General features: G+C 35.5%; 1 protein-coding gene across 3 annotated transcripts in view; it reads left to right on the top strand.

Moving 5' to 3' along the window:
• The window catches only part of LOC121298178 (circadian locomoter output cycles protein kaput-like), a 72,228-nt gene extending 62,418 nt beyond the window's left edge, over positions 1 to 9,810 (top strand). For 2 of the 3 annotated variants that reach the window (XM_041225110.1, XM_041225119.1), the window contains 3 exons: positions 5,983 to 6,191; positions 8,095 to 8,356; positions 8,681 to 9,809. In XM_041225110.1, coding sequence (XP_041081044.1) covers positions 5,983 to 6,191; positions 8,095 to 8,356; positions 8,681 to 8,875 — 666 coding nt within the window. In that variant the 3' untranslated portion in view covers positions 8,876 to 9,809. Of the gene's footprint in view, positions 1 to 5,982; positions 6,192 to 8,094; positions 8,357 to 8,680 lie in introns of all 3 variants that reach the window. The other variant, XM_041225128.1, reaches the window with a different exon arrangement.
• Positions 9,811 to 24,353: the final 14,543 nt, after the last annotated feature.

The raw sequence follows: 24,353 nt of genomic DNA, 5'->3' as shown, positions 1-24,353 counted from the left end.
GAACACAATTTTTCATAAACTCTTTTTGAGAGTTTCTTTTATTTGTAATAAACCATTAGGGCAAGCAATACTGTACTGTATGTTGCACAGTACAATAGTAATTGTAGCCCAGTAATTGTAGTACAGTATTATAGTACTTTATTACTATAGTATTCTCATTTTACTTTAGTACTATAGTATATTTTTTATAGTAATACTATAGTACTTTTTTTGTAAGGGCTTTAACTAGGGCATCTGATTTTCGGGTCTTACCCAGAAACTCCCCAAATAGGCACATATACTGTATATTAATAAATGCATGCGCAGATGTCTGTGATTCAAATGCAACCGAGCAGAACTGGCGCTGATGACGGTAAGCTGATTACCTATTAGAAAAGTGTGGCTGCTTAGTGTAAAAATTTTTTTTTATGAGTGTGTGTTTAAGCCACGAGCATTTAGATGTAATAGCTGATTGTTCCTCTTTGTAAAACAGCATGGAGTAAAGTTGTTTTAGTTTTTACAATTATACCTGCAACTCCACTGCAAAGTACAACTTGATTGGAATGGAGAAATGCCTCCATATACTGTGTGTGAGAGAGAAAGAGTTTGCATACCCTAATGTGTGGTAATATACACGCTTTGGGGATTCAAACTGTTGATGACAACTTTGTTGTCAACACTTTGTGCTTAAGCATTTGTTTATTTCTTTCTAAATTAAAACCCGATTTCTACCTGAATATTTATTTATTCTTGATTGTATATAAAAAATCCACCCAATTTCACCGGATTTTTTCATTAAATAATTCTACCTGATTAAAATGTATGAAAGTTCTGAAAATGTTGCTTTTTAATTTAACAGTAACTTTTAAATGGCTGTAAAGTTTTTTTTAATTTTTTTAAATAAATAAACTGAACAAAAATACAGCATGCACAAATATTATACACCTTTTATTAAATATTGAGGAAGATATGTTTTTGATATATGCAACTTTTTTTTTTTTTGGCAAGGGTTACTTTCAATCAATCAATCAATCAATCAATCTTTATTATAAATAATATCGCGGAAAGTACCCACCTCACACAGTAGTGTGTCACGAAGATGTTCTACGGAAATTGTTCTTTTTTTAGGGTATCATGAATTTTATGTCTCTTTATGTATCATCTACAGATTAAAATACGAAATAATTGCCTCTATATATATATATATATATATATATATATATATATATATATATATATATATATATATATATATATATATATATATATATCAGGTCACTTTTACCCCCGTGAAAATGTTTACATTTTGATTGTGGTAATAAGGAAACCATTTATCCTACCTTTGAAACGAAAATAAAATGTGCTTTTTTAATTTACCGTAACTTTCAAATGCAAAAAAATTTTTCTGTTTTATTTAACTTGTTTAAATTGAACAAAATACAGTGTTACACAAATATGTACATACACCTTTTATTAAATATATATATATATATATATATATATATATATATATATATATATATATATATATACACACACACACATACACACACATATATACATACATACACACACACACACACACACACACACACACACAGTGCATATAGAAAGTCTACACCCCCTTGAACTTTTTTCACATTTTGTTGTGTCAGTACTTCAGAGTTTCATGCATTTAAATGAGGATTTTTTTTTTTTCCCCACTTAGATTCACACCTAGATTTGGCAATGTTTGACCATTCTTCTTTACAAAACTGTTCAAGCTCTGTCAAGTTCCTTGGGGAGCGTTGATGGACAGCAGTCTTTCAAGTCATGCCACACATTTTTGATTGGATTTAGGTCGGGGCTCTGACTGGGCCACTAAAGGACATTTACTTTTTTGTTCCTTAGCCTCTCCAGTGTAGCTTTGGCTCGTTGTCATCCTGAAAGGTGAACTTCCGTCCCAGTTTCAGCTTGCAGAGGGTAACAGGTTTTCCTCAAGGACTTCCCTGTACTTTGCTCCATTCATTTTTTCTTCTATCCTGACAAGTGCCCCAGTCCCGGCCGATGAGAAACACCCCCATAACATGATGCTACCACCACCATGCTTCACAGTAGAGATGATGTTCTTTGGGTGATGCGCTGTGTTGGGTTTATGCCAAACAGCTTTGCATTTAGGCCAAAAGTTCCATTTTAGTTTCGTCAGATCACAAAACTTTTTGCCACATGGCTACAGAATCTCCTTTTTTTTTTGCGTACTTCAAATGGAATTGAAGGTGGGCTTTCTTGAGTAATGGCTTCCTTCTTGCCACTCTACCATACAGGCCAGATTTGTGGAGTACTTAGGATATTGTTGTCACATGCACACTTTGACCAGTCTTGCCTATAAAAGCCTGTAACGCTTGCAAGGTTGCTATTGGCCTCTTGGTAGCCTCTCTGATCAGTCTCCTTTATTGCTCAGTCATCCAGTTTGGAGAGACAACCTGGTCTAGGCAGGGTCTTGGTGGTGCCATACACCTTCCACTTCTTAATAATTGTCTTGACCGTGCTCCAAGGGATATTAAAGGCCTTTTTGATTTTTATTTTATACCCATCCCGATCGATGCCTTTGAACAACTTTGTCCCGGAGTTCTTTTGAAAGCACGTTGGTGCTCATGGTTGAGTCTTTGCTTTGAAATACACTACCCAGCAGAGGGAACCTACAGGAACTGCGGAATTTATCCTGAAAGCATGTGAATCACTACAATTTAACACAGGTGGAGGCTGTAGTAGAAAATGGCACATGGCAGAGTATTAGCCACTTGCATAATGAAAAAGTACAAGTTACTTGTACTTTTCCAAGACCTGTTGTTTTTTCTACCATATAGGCTTTAGCAAAACAATTACTATATAAAGAATTGTCTAGTTGTCTAGTAAAAAGGAGAAGTAACCGCAAGCTGCCAACGCTGCAGTTTTAGGGAACTGTAGCTATTAAAATAGAACAATAGGGTGAGTGTACGTGCTACACGAACACCCAACCATCTAACCCGTGATTAAGCTTACTTTTGTCCCAGTGACAACATAGACATAATTACACATTATTATGGGATGCTCTTATACTCAGTTGTTCTGTTATGATTGGCTAATGTATATGTATAATGTTAGTAACTTACTATTGTTAAAGGTATAAACATATTTTGTATGTTAGAACACTGCTCAATGATTATCTAGCACCCTGTGTGTTGAGAGTGTTTTCAGTTTGCAAACTTAAGAAATAAAGGCCTGTTATTTGGAACTCGCAGTTTATCTTCCTTTTATTAGGATTTCCATGACAAGGCCACTTGGTGTGTGATTTTTGAAGGGTATTGGTTACACCTATATATGTGTGTGTGTGTGTGTGAAAAAACCGAGGTACCCATCCGGTTTTAAATTATTAACTAGGTATTGATTTATTTATTTGAGAATTTAAAGAAAATGTAGCAATATGGCAATACAGTTGTAAGCGTGGGTCTCTGGCCGATGAAATAAAGACAATGTTAAAACAAGCTTTTGCATTAAGCCTTTTCTTAACTGACAGGATATCAATGTTTTACAGAAAACAATAACACACAGCGAGCGGCAAGTACACCTCAATAATAGGAACTCTGGCGACATTCTTTTCAGGAACTAAATCGGAAAGAAAACAACATCCTGTTTGTCAGTGGTAACACCCATTAATAACTGTGTGGCTTCCAAAAGGAATGCTTTATCTACAGTCATTGTGCAAGTTATTGGTTAAAGCCAACTGTTCCATTACTTTACCAGCTTCACGTCAGTAATACAACAGTTTATTATGATATTTTAAAACCAAGATTGATAACATTTGCTGGCACATTCTTACCTCCTCTCGTGCTTCTGTACAGTCTTTTAGTTTGCCTGGTTTTGCTGGGTCCTCTCATTTTTGTTTTATACTGCTTACCTTACTGTACGTAATCGATCGAGAGCTTGTATACTCTTTACTCTTTTCTGCTATACTCTTTTCTGCAAAACCAGCAGAGATGCCGTTTTGCTTTTCTGCACTACTAAATACAGTGGTGACGATCTGCAGTACCATGATGGTAGATCGAAACATTTGGGCGGTCTTCCGACCCAGAAGGGTGATGGGAATGACTTGAGTGTTTTCCAAATGACTGGATTAAAAATGTATGCATGTCTAAGGAGTCATATGCTTCTTTGTCATTTTATTGAGATTTCCTGGAGTGCCAAAACACACAGATGAGACGTTCGGTGTCAGTGGGAAAAACGAGTTGCGGTCGTACTGTGACGTTTGGGGACTAATTATGGCACTCATTTTCAAATATTGTCCCATATTGTTTTATTTAAGTTGTAAAACCAAAAATATGTAATTTTTTTCCTACAACAAAATATTATACAACTGTACTTTTCATTAAATAAAAAGTGCTTTTATATTTTTTTTAGTACATTTTTTGTAATGAAATTACTAGTAATCAATATTACAATATCAACTTGGCTCATCAGCACACATAATATATATATATATATATATATATATATATATATATATATATATATATATATATATATATATATATATATATATATATATATAAATATTAGGGTGAGCTGTCACTTTGCAATTAAATTGCCATCTAACTGCAAATGAACCTTTGGAATCTGGTTTTTGAAAACTACACAGTACTAAAACTGCCCTTGTTAAAGTTACATACGATCTTCTTATGGCAGCTGACTCGGGTGTGTTATTAATTTTAATTATTTTGGATCTTACTGCTGTGTTCAACACTGTAAATCATACTGTCCTACTTGATAAGTTTGTTTGGCATTTCTGGCATTGCACTAAATGGTTTCAGTCTTACTGGGCGTCAACACTTTGTCTCTCTTGGTAGTTTTAGTTCTGAGGTTGGGCTGGTCCCACAAGGATCAATTTTGGGCCCTCTACAATTTCATATTTAGATGTTTCCCGTTGGTCACATACTAACATTACATGGTCTGAATTATATTTTTTATGCAGATGACACCCAAATGTATGTGCATACTAAATCTGATGTTGATGTTGCTGTCTCTGTGCTTGCTGATTGCATTTCTGATACTAAGAATTGGATGTCACAAAACTTTTTGCATCTTAACTGTGGCAAGACAGGGGTTATGTTGCTAGGCACTGCCCATCAGTTACGTAAAACCAGTGCTGTTAACTTGTCAGTTGATGGTACTGTGCTTGAGTTTGGATCCAAAATGAGAAAGTTGGGAGTTATTTTTGATCCAGGATTAATTTTTGAACCTGATGTGCAGAATACTGTTAAGGCATCATTTTTCCACCTTAGAAACATCGCTAGGGTGCGACCTATGCTTTCTGCTTCTGTAGCTGAAAAGCTGGTTCATGCATTTGTTTTGTTTTTTCGAGGATTGATTATTTTAACGCTCTCCTTGCAGGCGTTTCCAAAAGCACACTGTCCAAATTACAACAAGTTCAGAACTCGGCAGCTCATATCCTGACAAAGTCACGTGCAAGGGATAATATCACTCCTGTTCTAGAGTCCCTGCACTGGTTGCCTGTCAGGCTTCGTGTTGATTTTAAAATGCGTCTTACTATTAAGGATTTACATGGTTTGGCTCCACTTATCTGATCTCTTATCAGTCTACACCCCTTCACGCAACCATTGCTCAACTGATCTTGGATTATTATGTGCTCCCTCTGTTCAACTACATTCTGTGGGCGACAGGGCAACACTTTTTGTTATGCCCCAAAACTTTGGAACATCATTCCTAAAGAGATCAGGCATTCCGCCACTTTTAATACTTTTAAATGTAGCTTAAAGACCTATTTTTATGACTGACTGTTTGACTGTTTTTATTTTCTGTTTTGTTTGTTTGTAAAGGTTTTGAGAGGTTGCTTTTATACACGCTATATAAAATAAAGATTATTATTATTATTGTTGTTATTATTATTATTATTATTATTATTATTTATTATTATTATTATTTATATAAAGCGCTTTTAAATTAAAATTTTAATTTTTCTCTATATAGCAACAGTCTCAGCAGTCTCTGAGAACAGCACACAGCCAGCAGACTTCCCTGCCCAGCCAGCCTCAAAACACATTCCCCCCCTCACTGTATAACACTATGATGATCTCTCAGCCGGGATCTGCAAACATGGTACAGATTGCATCCAGTTTACCCCAAAACACCAACCAAAGTGGGGCAGTGGCCACTTTCACTCAGGACAGACCAATACGGTAAGTAAGGCACACAAGATACTAGATTTGAAGTAAATTAATTATGCTATCCGTGTGATCAAAATTTATAAATACCAATAATCATAATTTAAGATTCTCATTTGCACTCATTTACATGTTATGTACAAACAAACACACTACTGCAATCTTTTTGGCATCCTAATATAAGAATTAAACTTTAACTAATATGACAAAGACCAAAGTACTAAATTTCTGGTAGTGTAACCATCAATCTTTATAAAATATAAAAAAACAAGAGCACTTAAGCAATTTCTAATATTTGTTCATGACAAAAATATTGGAACCTTTACATTAAAAGTATGTAAAAATGTATCAGAACTAATTGGACAATATCCTCATTGATTTAAAACCATTACCCAGTAATTAAGCTGCAATATAAAGTCAAATGTCAGAAAAATATGTCATTATTTCCAACATGTTTTAACCAGATGTCAAGACAAAGGAGTTGGATTCATGTTTTGGAAAAGCACTCATAGTAAACTACAACAAAGGAAATAGCTACATGACAGTACATAAAAAAAAAAAAAAATGAAATACCAGAATTCACAATCAGAGCAATAACAATAAGTACCACAGAACAAATCCAACTGAAACACTTGAAAGAAGCAGGTGTCCAAAGAAAATTATGGGTAAGCAGGTAGGAGAGTCATCCAAACATCAAAAAAAAATCCAAGCATTTAAAGAAAGATTTAGAAGCATCAGGCATAATAGTGCACGAAAGAACTGCAAAAAAAACACCTGAACACAGAAGACCACGTAGACTTTGCTGCAAGCCACTTTTAAGGAAAATTCATAAAACAAACTGTACAATTTGCCAAGAAATATGAACAGGAATTCTTCAACAGAATTTTCTGGTCCAGTGAGACTAAAATAGGACTTTTCCTCCAAAAATGAACCACAGTATGTTTGGAGGAAAAAAGGGAATTCCTTCAATGAAGAAAACCTTGTACCTACAGTTAAACATGGAGGTGGTTCGATCATGATATTTGGGGGTGTTTATAGCAGTTCAGGAACTGGAGACATTCACGTGATTGAAGATCGAATGAATGTAACCATGTATCAAAACATTCTACAAAGTTCAATGATACCATCCGCTCATAGGCTAATAGGAAGTCAGTTTATCTTCCAACATGACGATCCAAAGCATAGGGCTAAGCCAACTCAGGAATTCTTGAAGAAAACAAAGATAAATGTTCTGGAATGTCTTTCGCAATCACCAGATCTCAATCAATAGAAAGGCTTTGGACTGATCTGAAAAAAAAGCTGTAGCCAAGCATTGTGTATCTAATCTGAGCTGAAGGAAATATGCAAGATAGAATGGGCTCAGATTTCACCAACAAGATGTAACATACTGGTTAAGAATTAACATAAACGTCTGAAAGCCATAATAAAAGCAAAAAGAGGATAAATACTAAAGCAGGGGTGCCAATACTTTTGTCATGAACGAATACCTGAAATTAAATTAATTTGTTTGTTTTTTGTTAAAGATTATTTGTTAAATTGAAGTTGTGTATTTAGCTTTTTTGTTTTATCAAAACGTGGTTAATCTGTTACCATGATTAACGGTATAATAAGTTTGTCGTGCCAATACTTTTGTCTGTATTTTTTTCATTTAAATATAAAGGTTGAATAAAATTGAGTTATTGATGGGATATGAAATAAAAAGTGAGTATGTCTTATGACTGCTAAATGTGTTGTCCCCTCTTTAGCATTTATTGAAAAAAATATAATCAAGATGATTGAAATTATTCTTTTTATTTATCTAATGTCTGTAGCGCGAAGTAAGCCCAGCTTGTGGAATGGCCTGGTGCTTATATATCTATTAAATGTCACCGAAGTAACTCTAGATGCATGTCGGTTTCATTGTTCTCTTTCTTCACAGGTTTCCTCAAGGACAGCAGCTTGTGACCAAGTTGGTGACGGCCCCAATGGCTTGTGGGACAGTCATGGTACCCACTACCATGTTCATGAGTCAGGTGGTGACAGCATATCCTACTTTTGCATCACAGCAGCAGCAGCCACAGACAGTATCAATAACACAGCAGCAACAGAGCCAGCAAGAGCAGCAACAGCAACAAAACACAGCTCAGCAACCATCCCAAGCACAGACTCAGATAACTCAGCAATCACAGCAGTTCTTGCAGGTAAGTACTTTTAAATATTTTTTGTAGCTTTTTCCACAGCATGGTCTGTGTGATCAACGTTGCAAATTGTTGAGGTAGCAGAAAAATACATTATATGTATTGAGAGAACGTTTGAGGGCAGGGCGACTGTAATGTGTTTCACCTAACCACTAGATGCCACTGAAACGCATATTTTAAAGGCAATTATTTCTGCATATACAAATTCTGTTCAGCACCATGTAGATAAAGTTAATTGTGACAAACATTCAAGTGTTTTTTTTGTTTTTTATATTGACTATATTGAGGTTTTTTTTTTTTTTTTTTTTTTTTTTAATATATATTCAGGGCCCTCGATTGCTTCATGGCAACCAGTCCACTCAGCTCATCCTGTCAGCTGCTTTCCCATTACAGCAACAGAGCACTTTTACTGAAGCACACCACCACCACCACTACCAGCAGCAACAGTCGCAACAGCAAACGCAACTTTCTCGGCGTAGAACTGACAGCATGTCTGACTCTTCCAGCGTGCAGCCTCAGTGACCTGGGCAGAGTTCATAAGACAAGCATTGGTGCTTTCCAATCAAGTAATTGCACTGAACAAAACAGTATTCCAGGAGGATTAATGCAGTATTCAGTCTGTACTTCTAAAGTACTTAGAAGTATTTTAGGCTAAAAGAAAAAAATAACATTACTACAATGTGCATTTGGTTTAAACACGAGACGATCCAAGAGGCAAGACGACCCCAATAAGCAAGCAGTGTGTACGGTCCCCATCTCAGTGAAATGCTCTGCCAAGCAGAAATATTAATTATGGCAACAGGAAATCAGCACTAACAGTTATTCCTTCTCGTTTGCAATTGCATTTTTAAGCAGTTGTTTTAATTTATGTAGTGTGTTCAAGCAGAAGTGCTGCTGCTTTTTTTTTTTCTTTGATAATGCTTTAGAAATGTCCAAAGGATATTTTTGTTTGTCAAATTTAGGAAATATTTTTTCTGAATTTCATGTGGATTATTGTACAGACACCTGTAAAATAATGTGTAAATATCTGGATAAAAGTAACAAATATTTTATATGATGCATGAAAGTGTAATCTGTTTGTAGGTTTGAATATATATTTTTTCTAGTATTCTGACAAGAAGCTAAAGCTAATATTTTCATCGGCCTCCTTTCCCTTCAGATGTGTTGCATCTGCTTAACTTTAGCACCTTTGTTTGTGCTTCAAGTAGGTGGTGTCATAGTATCCTGTTTTGTGAAATTGAGAGAAATTATTTAAAATAAATAATTTCTGTGAAATTGTGTTCCAAAGATGCACAATAAGACGAAATGTATCTTACATTTTAAATCAAGGATCAAGGTCATGTGACAATTATATTCTAATATGTAAATAATTAGATTTTGAAATATTGCATGCAGTTTTTGAATTTATTAATCAGTGCCAAGAAATAAATATTGTCATTATACTTTTCATTAGTTTTATAAGAGCTATCCAGAGGTTTATAGAAGAAAGTCTTAACATTTTCCGAATTTATCCTGGTAAAAAAAAAAAAAAATATATATATATATATATATATATATATATATATATATATATATATATATATATATATATATATATATATATATATGTGTGTGTGTAGTCCAAAGCTTACCTGCCCCAATGGAAATTTATAATTTCTCAAACAATGAATTTTAGGAAAAATCTTTTGTAGCAAGTTTTGCTTTTGGAGATGAGGGAAAAAAGTTAAAAGAAATAGATGTCTACAATGATTTATTTCATGCTAATTCAAAAGTATTCATACCCTTTGTTGCTATGATAGTATTGTCTACAAGGTGCTAGAAATTTCAATATGATAATGCAGAACCTAATTCTATAAAAGTCTAGAAAATGCTGGATTGTAGGTGAAGATTCTTAGAGATCTTAGTATCCCAATTTTAACTATTGTTTCTATTATCAAGAAGTACAAGTCTGTCACAACTCTCCCTCGTTCTGGAAGAAAGAAGGTTCTTTCACTAAGAACTAGTAGAATAATTGTGAGGAAGGTTAAAGCAATCCGAGATTTACTGCCATTGACTTGCAAAGATATTCAAAGTGAACTGGTTGCAAGTGGGAAGAGTGTTTCTAAATTCAACCATAGGTCAAGTATTGCATGGTGAAGGTCTCAATGGTCACAGGCCAAGGAAAAAGCCATTTAACAAAACGTCACAAGGACAATAGATTTAAATTTTGCAAAACACCATTTAAATGATGGATATAAGTTCTGGTCAAAGGTTTTGTGGAGTGATGAAACAAAAATTGAGCTATTTGGTCACGCTGATAGTCGTAACGTTTGGAGAAAGTCTGGTGAGGCTTACAAAGATAAGAACACCATGCCTACTGTCAAGCATTGAGGTGGTAATATTCTGTGGGGCTGTTTTTCCTGTAGTGGCACAGAACATTTAGTTTCAATATGTGGTAAAATTGATTCCATAGCATACCAAAAGATACTGGCAAATCATCTGAAACCATCTGCTGCAAAACTTGGTTTAAAGCGCAACTGGACTTTCCAGCACGACAAAGACCCAAAGCACACATCAAAATTGACTTCAGAAAGGTTAAATAAGAATAAAATCAAGGTTCTGGAATTGCCTAGTCAGTACCGATCTAACCCCGATTTGAGTATCTTTGGAATGAGTTGAAGAAGGCTGTGTACAAGAGAAGTCCTTAGAATTTGAATGAACTGGAATAATTTTGCATTGAAGAATGGTCAAAAATCACTAAGGAATCATGCCAAAAGCTCATTGGTAAATATCCTAATTGTTTAAAAGAGGTTATTATTGCTAAATATGCCTCAACTAGATATTAATTAAATTTTCCTTGTCAGGGTATGAATACAAATATTTCTTGTAACTTGTAACTTTTTTTTACCTCATCCACAAAAGCAAAACTTTTGCTACAAAAGATTTTTCCTATAATTATTTGTTTTGGAGAAATTCTAAGCTTTAAGTACACTTGCTGGAAACTAGGTTTTTTTCATAACTGATAATGTTTTACGGCGTATATGTTTCTGTAAATACTTGAAAATGAAAACACATGTTACAATATACAAAACAAAACATAAGGAGTATCAAAGCAATGTTCAAGAAAATTGAAAATTGTCTCTAAATCTTGGATTCCTCAAAATAGCCACCCTTTGCCTTAATAACAGCCTCACAAACACAAGGCATTCGATTATCAATTTTTAACAGGAAGTCACCCGACATGTCTTCCCAGCTCTTCTGCAGCAATTCCCAGAGATGTAGGGCACTTGTGGGTAGCTTTGCTTTGACTCTTCTGTCCAGTTCGTCCCATACAAGTTCTATGGGATTGAGGTCTGGAGACTGGGCAGGCCAGGTCATTAGATTGAGTTGTCCTTCACTTTCCTCCTTCACCAGATAGTTCTTGCACAACTTTGAGGTGTGTTTCAGGTCATTATCTTGCTGAAAAATTAAGGACTGGTCAACTAGCCATAATTGAATCTGTTCAGTCTTGAACAAAGAAGACTACGTGGCGACCTAATTCAAGCATTCAAAATTCTTAAAGGAATTGACAATGTCGACCCAAGGTTCTTTTTCGACCTGGTCCTTGTTTCTTTTTTCAGGGGTCACAAATGGAGATTAGACAAATGGGCATTCAGAACAGAAAATAGGAACACTTTTTTACACAGAGAATTGTGAGGGTCTGGAATCAACTCCCCAGTAATGTTGTTGAAGCTGACACCCTGGGATCCTTCAAGAAGCTGCTTGATGAGATTTTGGGATCAATAAGCTACTAACAACCAAATGAGCAAGATGGGCCGAATGGCCTCCTCTCGTTTGTAAACTTTCTTATTTTCTTATGTTCTTACTGAAATTGACAAGATTTACATTTTCATTTAAAAATAATAAATTTTATGATTATCAGCTTATACAAGTACACGTATCATATAATGAAATACTAAGTGTTTATAGACAAGTTTATACCGTTACAAGCACAGATAATCATGAAAAACCTGGTTTCAAGCAGGTGTACTCAAACTTTTGACTGGTACTGTATACCGTACTTACTGTAGATGAACATGTCTGTGTTTAACGGATCAATTTTGACCCCCACCCCTGTAAAACAAGAACCTGGGAAGCATACAAACAGTCTGCTAATCAAATAACTAACGGGTAAAGCAAGATCATGATAGCCATGGGCTTTCCCATACCATTGCCTATTGCTGATTAGATATGATCCATTCTCCTGACTAGCCCCAGTCCTTGATGTTCTAAAGCCAGGTAACTTGGTACTTATTGATGCTGAGTATAGATTCCTCAAAACCATTTCAGATAATTTAGCTGGTAGTGCTCTGATGCAGAGGGTGTTGGTATAAATTGTAATGAATATTTTTCCTTCTTAGGGGAATAGGAATTGTCTGGATGTGAATGATAAAATAAAATAACCTGACCCAATTCCACACACACACTGTTATACCGGCTGTTAATTAGCTGGATTAGGCCTCTACTCCTAGAGCACCTTCAAACTGTCCAGTATCTCTACATGTAATTTAATTTAATTTAACTCATTTGTTTCTTTTTTCTTTTCATTTTTTTTTAAAGAAATGTTTTACCTTTATAATTGTTTTAACTCAGCAGTGCATGGTTGATATGTTGTTATATATGTATATAGTTTTCCTTAACCGCTGCTGTGCGCTGTCCAAGTGTTTAAACAAAAAAAAAAAAAAAAAAAGAAAATATAATTATAAAATACATTATGTATATAATAAGGGTCTAAATAAAAAAAATATATATATTTATGCATCATACTCATCTGTGGAATGTATATTGTCTGAAATGCATGCTGTCACATCTTCATGAAAGGGAAGCAACTGGATTCATTTATTTGTGCGTATATATATAAAATATACATACACACAGTGGTTTGCAGAAGTATCCACCACCTACCAATAATGTCACATTTTGTTGAATTACAAATAATCTGTGCAGTTTTTCAGACAAACCTTTTTTTTTTTATTCAAAGCTGTAGTGGTTAAACTGAACACTGTTATATTAGGAGGAGGATAAATGTCAGCAAAACTTGCAAAAAAATGTACAGAATGAAATTTAGTGGTTGCATAAGTATTCAGCCCCTTAAGTCAGTACTTGGTAGAAGCTTTTTGGATAGGTCTCTACTAGCTTTGCACAGTAGGATGGTGACATTTTTGCCCATTATTGATGGGAAAATTCCTCCAGTTCTGATAAGTTTGTTTGGGATCATCAATGGACTGCAATTTTCAAGCCTCGCCATATATTTTCGATTGGATTCAAGTCAGGACTTTGACAGGGCCACTAAAGAACATTAATACCTTCAACCACTCCAGTGTGGCTTTGGCTTTGTGCTTCGGGTCATTGTCCTGCTGAAATGTGAATTTCCTCCCCAGTTTCAGAGTCTTGGCTGACTCATACAGGTTTTCCTCAAGGAGTTGCCTGTACTTTGCACCATCCACTCTCCCATCTATCCTGACAAGCTTCCCAGTCCCTGCTGCCATGCTTGACAGTAGGGATGGTGCTGGCTGGGTGATGTGCAGTTCAATTTTTGTCTGACCACAAAACCTTTTTCCACATGTCTGCAGTATCATCTACATGTTTTTTTGCAAACTCTATACATGCTTTAAGATGAAGATTTTTGAGTATGGCTTCTTTCTTGCCACCCATCCATACAGGCCAGCTTTGTGTAGGGACTGGCTTATTGTTGATGTGTGAACACTGACTATAATCAGCGCCTTTAAAATATTCTTGTACCCTTCGTCTGCTCTGTGCCTCTCTACTACCACTTTATCCTTGACTTGTTTGGAAAGCTCCTTGGTCTTCATGGTTCCTTTGTTGGATCACTATGTGAGTTGCAGTCTTTATATACCTGAGGGAAAATATCTACAAGTAAAACCACTTTGAGTACACACAGGCTGAAACCATTTCACTAATTTTGTAACCTTTCAAACAAATCATTTGTAGCAGAGCTGATTTAGGGTTGCAGTAGCAAAGGGGTTGAATACTTGTGCAACTAGGATTAATCTGTTTTTCTCTGTGAATCTTATGTATTTATATTCTATATGCATTTTCTTTTTTTTTTACTTTATCAATATGGAGTAGTTTGTGTAGATTCTACATGTAAAGTCTAATTTGAAAGCGTCAGCGTACGCTCAGGTGCCAACTCACGGTTGTTTACACTTTTAAACGTTTGGTGATTTATAGACTAATTAATATATATATATATATAATAATATATATGATATATAGATATGTATAATATATATATATATATATATATATATATATATATATATATATATATATATATATATATATATATATATATATATATATATATATATATATATATATATATATATATATACTCTATATATATATCTATATATATAATATATACAATATATATATATAAATATATATATATATGTATATATATATATACTATATATATATATATATATATTATATATATATATATACATATATATATATATATATATATATTATCATATATACATATATCATATAATATATATGTATATATATATCATAATAGACATATATATATATATGTAATATATATATATTGTGTACATATATATTATATATATATATATAATATATATATATTATATATATATATATACGTATACATATAATATATATATATGTATATATATATATTATATATATATATATAGAGATATATATATGTATGTATGTATGTATGTATATATGTGTATATATATATATATATATATATATATATATATATATATATATAATATATATATATATATATATATGTGTGTATATATATATATATATATATATAACATACACACACAGTGCCTTGCAAAAGTATTCAGACCCCTGACCAATTCTCTCATATTACTGAATTACAAATGGTACATTGAAATTTCGTTCTGTTTGATATTTTATTTTTAAACACAAACTCAGAATCAATTATTTTAAGGTGCCATTGGTTTTATGTTGGGAAATATTTTAAAGAAAAATAAAAAACTGAAATATCTTGCTTGCATAAGTATTCAACCCCTGTGCTGTGGAAGCTCCCAGTTTGCACCTATGAAAGAAATTGCCCTAACGAGGACACAATTACCTTACCATTGGCCTCCACCTGTGAACCATTAAAGTTGCTGTCACAAGACCAAAGAGCATTCTACAGAAGTTAGAGATAAAGTAATACAAATGCATAGATTAGGGAAAGGGTACAAAATAATATCCAAGTGTTTGGACATCCCAGTGAGCACAGTTGGATCAATAATCAGAAAGTGGAAGCTGCATCACATCACCCAGGCACTGCCAAGAAAAGGCCGTCCCCCAAAACTCAGCGCTCAAACAAGAAGGATACTTGTGAGAGAAGCCACAGAGAGGCCAACAATCACTTTGAAGGAGTTATAGAGTTCAGTGGCTGGGAGTGGAGTAATGGTGCAGCAGTCAGCCATATCAAGAGCTCTGCATAACACTGGCCTGTATGGGAGGGTGGCAAGAAAGAAGCCATTACTCAAAAAGTACCAACTGAAAGCACGACTGGAGTTTGGCAGAAAGCATGAGAGTGACCCAGCTGCGATGTGGGAAAAGGTTTTGTGGTCAGACGAGACCAAGATAGAGCTTTTTGGCCAAAACTCAAAGCGCTATGTGTGGCGCAAACCTAACACTGCCCATGCCTCAAGACATACCATCCCTACAGTGAAGTATGGTGGTGGCAGCATCATGCTGTGGTGATGCTTCTCATCAGCAGGGACTGGGCTTCTTGTTACAATTGAAAGAAAAATGGAGGGAGCAAAATACAGGAAAATACTGCAAGAGAATCTGCTTCAGTCTGCTAAAAAACTGAAGCTTGGAAGGAAATTTACCTTTCAGCAAGACAATGATCCCAAGCACAAGGCCAAAGCAACATTGGAGTGGCTCAAGAACAAAAAGGTGAATGACCTACAGTGGTCCAGTCAAAGTCCTGATCTCAATCCCATTGAGAATCTGTGGCACTATTTGAAAATTGTGGTCCACAAGCGTCGTCCAACCAACCTGAACAACCTGGAACAAATCTGCCAAGAAGAATGGGCCAAAATCACTCCGACACTGTGTGCAAAGCTGGTACATACTTATCCCAAAAGACTTAAAGCTGTTATTGCAGTGAAAGGTGGCTCTACCAAATATTAACGTGTGGGGTTGAATACTTATGCAAGCAAGATATTTCAGTTTTTTTATTTTTCTTAAAAATGTTCTCCAACATAAAACCAATGTCACTTTATAATAACTGATTTTGAGTTTCAGTGTTTTAAAATAAAATATCGAACAGAATGAAATTTCAATGTACCATTTGTAATTCAGTAATATGAGAGCATTGGTCAGGGGTTTGAATACTTTTGCAAGGCACTGTATGTCATTTTGTGAGTGGGGTTACTGATCTCAGTAAGAATACATGTCAGATAATTATTTAATGTATCTAAATGCTGATGACTTTATATTCCTAGTATTGGTGAAAGTTTATGATTTGTAAAGTTGTCTCCAGTTGGGGTTCAACCCTATAATTTCAATGTACACCCCTACTGTATTGTACCAGCAAGTTAAAACTGAAAATAATAATGTTTTAAAATTATCAGATACACAAATGCCCATGTTCTTAGTACATTGAACTATATAACAACAGTGGGGAAATTATATATATATTTGATTAAACAAAAAAAAGAACATTTTGAAAAGTCCTCAGGAGCTGCTAGCAGCGATTCACTTTAGCTACAAGTAATTATTCATTATTTTTATAATTATAATAAACACACAATTTAAAATTTAAGAAACACAAATTGATAAAATTACAATAACTGTATAGTTCAAAATAGACAATAAAGAAGCTGAAATAGTTCATACAGTATAAACTAGCCTGTATAAATATAAGTATATTTTAAGTCTAGTTTGTTTATCAAGGGCTCACAGGTTTTATTAAAAACGCCAGAAGATATAAAAAACGTTCAGTATTTATTCCTACTATTCTTCTACTTTTCATAAAGAACAAACTTTCTGCTGTTTACCAAGTTAGAAATCTCCTTTATGTAACCCAGTGTGAGATGAAGGTTACTCATGCACACAGATTGAGTCAATGAAACACAAAAAGTGTAGAATATTTTAGCATATGTGGCAATTTCAAAATAAACCTCCAAATTATTGTTTTTATTTACAGTTCCTTACACTTGGCTTTGCAGCAAAGTGGTTACATAAAAAAAAAAAAAAAACTAAACTTAGAAAACATAGTCCCTTTCAGTGTGCTGGTGTTTTGTTTTTATTTACACTGTCCTTTTTTATTATTTAAATTTTACTGCATCGTCAACAAGGGCATTAAATTGCTATACCTCAGATGAGCACAAGGGAATAATCAATCATGTTCCCCTGGTGAAATCCTGTAGGACATCCCTTTAAGTCCTATTATATTTAAAGGTTCCTATATCAATCAATCAATATATTTTATGGAATGCATTTCATAGTTAGATAACAGCTAATAACTGATATCAGGCTAATCAATCAATATGGTTTAATCGGGTTTAAAAATATCTTGTAGGAATATCTTTTACTGTTCTGGTAGTATTTTGTAGCATATCCTTACCTCTAAAAATCATCACTTGTCTGTCGCTTAAAATACATGTACCACATTGTTTATTTATATATTAGTAAAACCACAAAATGAAGGCATCAAAGCCTTAACCAGGTATAGCCATGGCTGCACCCTAAACCAAACAGCCCATAACAGCCTGCGACAGGATAGCCAGGTGTCTAAGGTGGTCAGTAGGAAGGAGACTTGGAGCTGAAGAGCTGCAGTTGTTCTTATTTTACAAAGAAATATTGCAAACAAAAAACAGCTCACAGAGCCTAAATAAAAAATAAAAAAAATAATAATTTGCACACCACAAATAATGGACAGAAACTCCCTCAACCAAGTCTTGCACTATCACAGTCAGTTTTAAACAGAAACGGAGGAGTCTGTGTCTGTCTCCAATTCAATTCAATGGTGCTTCATTGGCATGACTTACAATAGCAGGTGTTGCCAAAGCAATTATACAATATATTCATGTATATATACGTTGCATCATAAATACATATATTCATAAACAAACTGATTTATAAAATACAGTAAGACAAATAAATTCGAGGATTAAGGGGAGGTTGGAAACAAATTAAAGAGCAAAAGAAAAAAGTACTGTTAATGAGAAATAAATAATAAAGAAAGAATACATCAAATATATATATATAATATATATATATATATATATATATAAATACATTTATATATATATATATATAGATATATATATATATATATATAAAAAATACAGTGGAGATTCGTATTGGGCAGCCAGTGTTTGTCCCTCTGCTATTAGTACAGACAGTTTTTCTGGGTCTGCCATGTTTGGAAAAAGTGGATGGACATTTACTATTTTATTAAAGAATACTTCCCTTGTTTGGTTGTATTTCTTGCAGTGTACGAGAACGTGCATCTCTGTCTCGACCTCTGCTAATTTTATGGAATCTTCTTTTGACGGCATTAAAACCTCTTCTGGCTTTTTCCTTTAGTGCATTTACTGCTAGGTTAAGTTCCCTGCCGCACTGATAGTCAGGCCCAGGTAAGTGTAGTTTGTGGTGTGTTCTAAGGTGGTGTTGCCTAGGGTGAAGTGGTGTCTGTTTCCCTGAGATCTGGCCTTTTTTTAAAAAATCATTATATTGATCTTTTTAAGGTTTACTGCCAAGGCCCAGGACTGACAGTACTGCTCCAGCAGAGCCAGGTTCTGCTACAGCCCCTGCTCTGTGGGCGACAGCAGGAACTTCTGTGTCATGCAGAGTGAGGCCAGGCGCTGCAGACTGGTCCAGCATCATTGCTAACTCATTGATGTAAATATTGAACAGTGTTGGGCTCAGACTGCAGCCCTGTCTCACCCCACTCCTGGGTGAAGTATTCTGTTCTTTTGTTGCCAATTGTTACAGCGCACTTGTTTTCTGTGTACATTGATTTTGTCAAATGCTTTTTTGAAGTCAAAAGATTTTGCCTTTACTTTTTTGGTGTACATGTTTGTCGATTAAGGTGTAGATATGGTCAGAGATGCAATGATTTGGCAGAAAGTCAATTTGACTCTTACTCAAGACACTGTTCGGTAAGGAAGGCTATTATGCAGGCATTGATTATACTACAGAAACCTTAACCAAATTACTGCTCGCACAGATGCCTTGGTAGTTACTGGGGTCGAATTTGTCTCCACTCGTAAATTGGGGATATAAGCCCTCGGTTCCAGATGTCACAGAAGTAACCAGTACTTAGTTCCATGCAGAATAATTTAAGCATTACCTGTTGTAACTTAGGACTGCTGTGTTTGAGCATCTCAGTACTGATGCTGTCAGGGCCACAGGCTTTTCTGGGTTTAAGTGCTGGGAGCTTCTCAGGTAACTCTTGTAGGGTGATTGGAGCATGAATTGTATTTTGGTTATCTTTAATTGATTGTTCTAGAAATTTCAGTTTTTCTCTAGTTAAATTGTTTATTTATTAGATCTTTTTGTTGTATATCTTTATAAAGGGTTTCAAAATAATTTTTCCAAATTGTTCCATTTTGTATTGCTAATTCTTGTTGTTTTGTTGAGTTTAAATTAATCCACATTTCCCAGAACTGGTTTTGGTCGATACATTTTTCTATGTCTGTGAGGGTTTTTGTTTGTGTGTTTTTTTTTTTTTTTTTTCTCTCTTTGAGTGTGTGTTTGCAGTGTTGTAGGGTCTCACAGTACCTCAGGAGTAAATCTGGGTTTTGTGGTTAATGGTGTTTTTGATTAGATAAATGTCTTAGATTTGTTCGTATGGATCTACATTCGTCATCAAACCATTTTTGTGTGAGTTGAGGAAAGTGTTAATGAGGTTAATATTTTCCATAGAACTGATTGCTTTGTTAAAGTCCTCTGTGCTGTTTGGAGCCCATCTGTATGTTTGATTAAGATTGTACAGCTTACTGGGCTGTGTCTGTGTGTTGTTAGGCTGACCTCTTCTTTTCAGGAACACAGTGATTTGGTTGTGGTCCGACAGGGGGGTTTGTTGCCTGACAGTGAATGCATTAAGAGAGGAGGTGTCCATGCCAGGTATGGCATAGTTGACTACACTTGTCCCAAGAGCTGAGCAGTAAGTAAACCTCCCTAAAGAGTCCCCTCTGATCCTGCCATTAAGGATGTGCAGACCCAGGGCTTGACAGAGATGCACTAACTCTCTCCCATTCAGTGTGTGGGCACATCTGCATGGCACCATGTCTCTAACACAACTATGACATCTAAATAATTTGTATTTTTAATAAATTCTGCTCTTCAGCCCGAAAGCCGAGGAATACAGGCCCTGAATGTTCCAAAAGCTGTCTGAAAATGAACCCATGTTATTAAACTATTGTAATATTGTTCTTAGTGGAACAAAATGTGTAACAATAACATAGACTTTTATCATTTTAAGTTTCATTTAAACGGTAAAGGATGTATATATGAATATAATAATATCATTATTTATTATTTATTTGAGTTTTTTTTTCTTGTAATGTGTGTACATGTATATAATATATACACACACACACACACACACACACACACACACACACACACACACACACATATATATATATATATATATATATATATATATATATATATATATATATATATGTTCTGTACAGCCGGGTGGCAGAACATTATATCCAGGAGCACTTTTAACGGAAAAATAAACTTGCCTTACCTTAAATATATAATATGACAAAGAATTTGAATAATGTGTTGTATTTCATTGACTATCTCTGGTTGCTCTTTTTTATGTTCCACATTTTCATTTTCTGTTTTTTATTATAGTAAATTACTGAGCTTATTTAGCTACTCTACGATTTGACTGGGGAAAGATAACGTAGGTTTACTGGAGTTCACAAAAAAAGAAACGGTAACCCTTTCACTTCCTCTTTTAGCTTAATTATTGAGCTTACTGCTTCATTTAAATTGTTTTCTTTAAGTTTTCAGGGCATTTTGTTAACGCATGTCTATTTTGTTTTCGCTGTTCTACATGTTTGAATGCAGCTGTTCATATTAACCACTGTTTTTACACAACAGTGCTCGCACACGTTTGGTCACCATAACTTGCATGAAACCCGTGTGTAATAATCCAGCACCTCTGCACTTAAGTATTTGCATATCAGCTGATATCCCATCATCCCTCAGTGTTCAGCTGGTATCCCATCATGCTTTTCTTCTTAAAGGTGTACAGTCTCTGTACATGAACCCCCGGGGGGTAGCGGGGCCGGGTTTGGGGTTGGGGTTGGGTACAGGGATGGAGGTGGGAGCTGGGGAGCAGCAGGGGTGGGGGGGGGGTGGCGGTGGCGGTGGTGGCTGTGTATCTGTGGAGCTGCTTCCTTAGTCCCTCCTTGGTGATGGTCTTCTCGTTGTGCTGCGTCTCCACCTTGGCGCTGGTCTTTTTCTCCTGCTGCCTTCATCTTGCTCGTCATGCGCACCAACTTGCCCACCAATCACACCAACCCCACTTTCCTCCCTAAGGTGATTACAGCCTTCCACATTCTATGGAGGATGAGAGATTGAATTTCCTCTGCCCAATGTGGTAGCCCAATGGTACGTGCATAGGACAAGAGCTCTGCGTCAATCTGACCAGCTCTTTGTCTGGGCACCAACTGCATCATCCCAGGAAGGGGCCTTTCGGCAGCTCTGGTGTAGAGAGCTTAGCAATACCTACCCGAAGGGCAGGAATATCCCATACCAATGTAAGTGGTGGTCGTCTTCTCTTTTAGAGAACCAGGGTTACGGTAAGTAACCTAACGTTATCTTTCCTAATGTAATAACTTTTTTGCTGAGAGAGGAGCTGCAGATTTCCCCAGGAGACAAGATGCTTCAGCCCCGCTCTGGCAGCCGAACCTGGGGCAAGCCCATTCCCTCTTCCCCTCCTTCTCTCTTCATTCCTTCTTGCACTTGGTATGCCATTTAGTAAGGCTATTTATAGTTTAAAAACTGCTAATTAAAATTATCCACGAGTGGGAATGTTACCTTTTTTTTTTTTTTTTTTTTTGTAAAAAATATAGCGTTGATTACATGGTGCTTTATGCACGGTTAATTAAAGGAAATATTTATATTTTTGTTCCACTATATGTCCTTTATAGAAGGGAGTTATTTTATTTTTTATTTTAGTGAGATGTGTGTTACGCGTCCCGAGGCGCACCCCACCCCCTCCCCCCTTCATAACGCTCTTCGGTTACAATGCTCATATTGCTTGTCCCTTGAGACCTGCGTTACATCAACTTTTTTTATTGTTAACAAACTATTACTCTTCATTTGGTCCTGTGCCTACCAGGGTATAGTGATTTCTGACTACGTCCCTATGATTATGGAACTGATGTTCCCTAATAAAGCTCCATCTCGGTGCCCCTGGCGTTTTGACCCACTGTTACTATCACAAAAGGATTTTCTTTCCAACCATATCGCTTTATTTCTTGACATTAACACAACTACAGGGATTTCATCTGCCACACTATGGTAGACCCTGAATTATTTCTTACAGTGCGAAAATTAAAAAGCAGCATACCTGTCATGTCACCGAGTTAACTGACCTTATTCTTCAAGTTGATCAGCAATATACTGTTTCTCCAACTCCTGATCCTTACAAAAAGCAATTGGTTCTGCAGACGGAATTCAGCCTCCTGACTACAAAGCAGGCAAAGCAGGTCCTGACTAAATCACTCTACAATGTCTATGAACATAGTGACAAAGCCAGTAAACTTGGTTCATCAGTGAAATTTGTACTGAATCAGGCACGTTTACTGTCGATCAACAGGAGATCAACATTCAGTTTTAAAAATGTTACTCGTCTCTTTATAATAATCTAATTAATACGTTTTTTGAAAATGTAACCATCCACATTCAAAGGCTAGCTTGGAAGAACCATTCATCAATGATGAAATTTCTTCTGCAATAGGGGCGATTCAAATTGGTAAATCACCGGGTCCGGACAGGTTTCCCTAAAGAGTTTTATAAAAAATTCAGTTCTCAGCTCTCTCCCTTATTAAGTTTTATGTTTGCTGAATCTTTCTCTAATCCAGTTTTATCTCCTACACTGTATAAAGTTTCAATACCACCATGACTGTAGCTCTTACCGCCCCATTTTCCTCCTTAACGCAGATGTTAAAGCACTTGCCAAGGCTTCAGCTTGATGTGTCGAATTGGTTCTCACCTCCATAATCTCTCTATACCAAACAGGCTTTGTTGAGGGTAGACGGTCATAGTTTAACCATAGGCATCTCTTTAATATTCTATATTCCTCCTCAGACTCACCTGTGCCTGAGATCCTTCTCTCTCTTGAAGCAGAGAAGGTTTTCGATCATGTTGAGTGGGGTTATCTTTTTATGACCTTAGACAAATTTACTAACTGGATAAAACTACTATATGCATCTTCTCGTCTCAAAACGTAACAATAACACACATTCAGAATATTTTCCTCTCCACTGTGGAACCAGGCAGGGGTGCCCTCTCTCTCTGCTTTTATTTGCCATCGCAATTGAACCTCTTGTCTATTGCACTGCACAGCAACCATGACATACAGGGTGTAGTCAGAGGGGTGGATGCAGAAGGTCTCGTTGTATGCTGCTGATCTTTTGTAAATTTCTGATCCTGCTTCCTCCCTCCCACAAGCACTTTCAACCCTAGAATTATTTGGCAAATTCTCAGGCTATAAAATTAATTTACACAAAACCAATATCAAATTGGCTGCTAGACATTGTAACTTTAATACTTTTCCTTTTAAAATCGCCTATGATAAGTTTGTCTACTTTGGGATATCTGTGACTTAGTCATAATAATCTTTTTTGTGATAACTTTAACCCCCTTTTAGAATGTACTAAACTAGACTTCAAATGTTGGTCATCCTTACATATTTCACTTATTGTCAGAATAAACTTTGTAAAATTTTTTATACCTCTTC

This window comes from Polyodon spathula, chromosome 2, assembly GCF_017654505.1.
Source record: "Polyodon spathula isolate WHYD16114869_AA chromosome 2, ASM1765450v1, whole genome shotgun sequence".
Classification (NCBI taxonomy): Eukaryota; Metazoa; Chordata; class Actinopteri; order Acipenseriformes; family Polyodontidae; genus Polyodon; species Polyodon spathula.
This window is presented reverse-complemented; position numbering and strand designations above follow the sequence as displayed.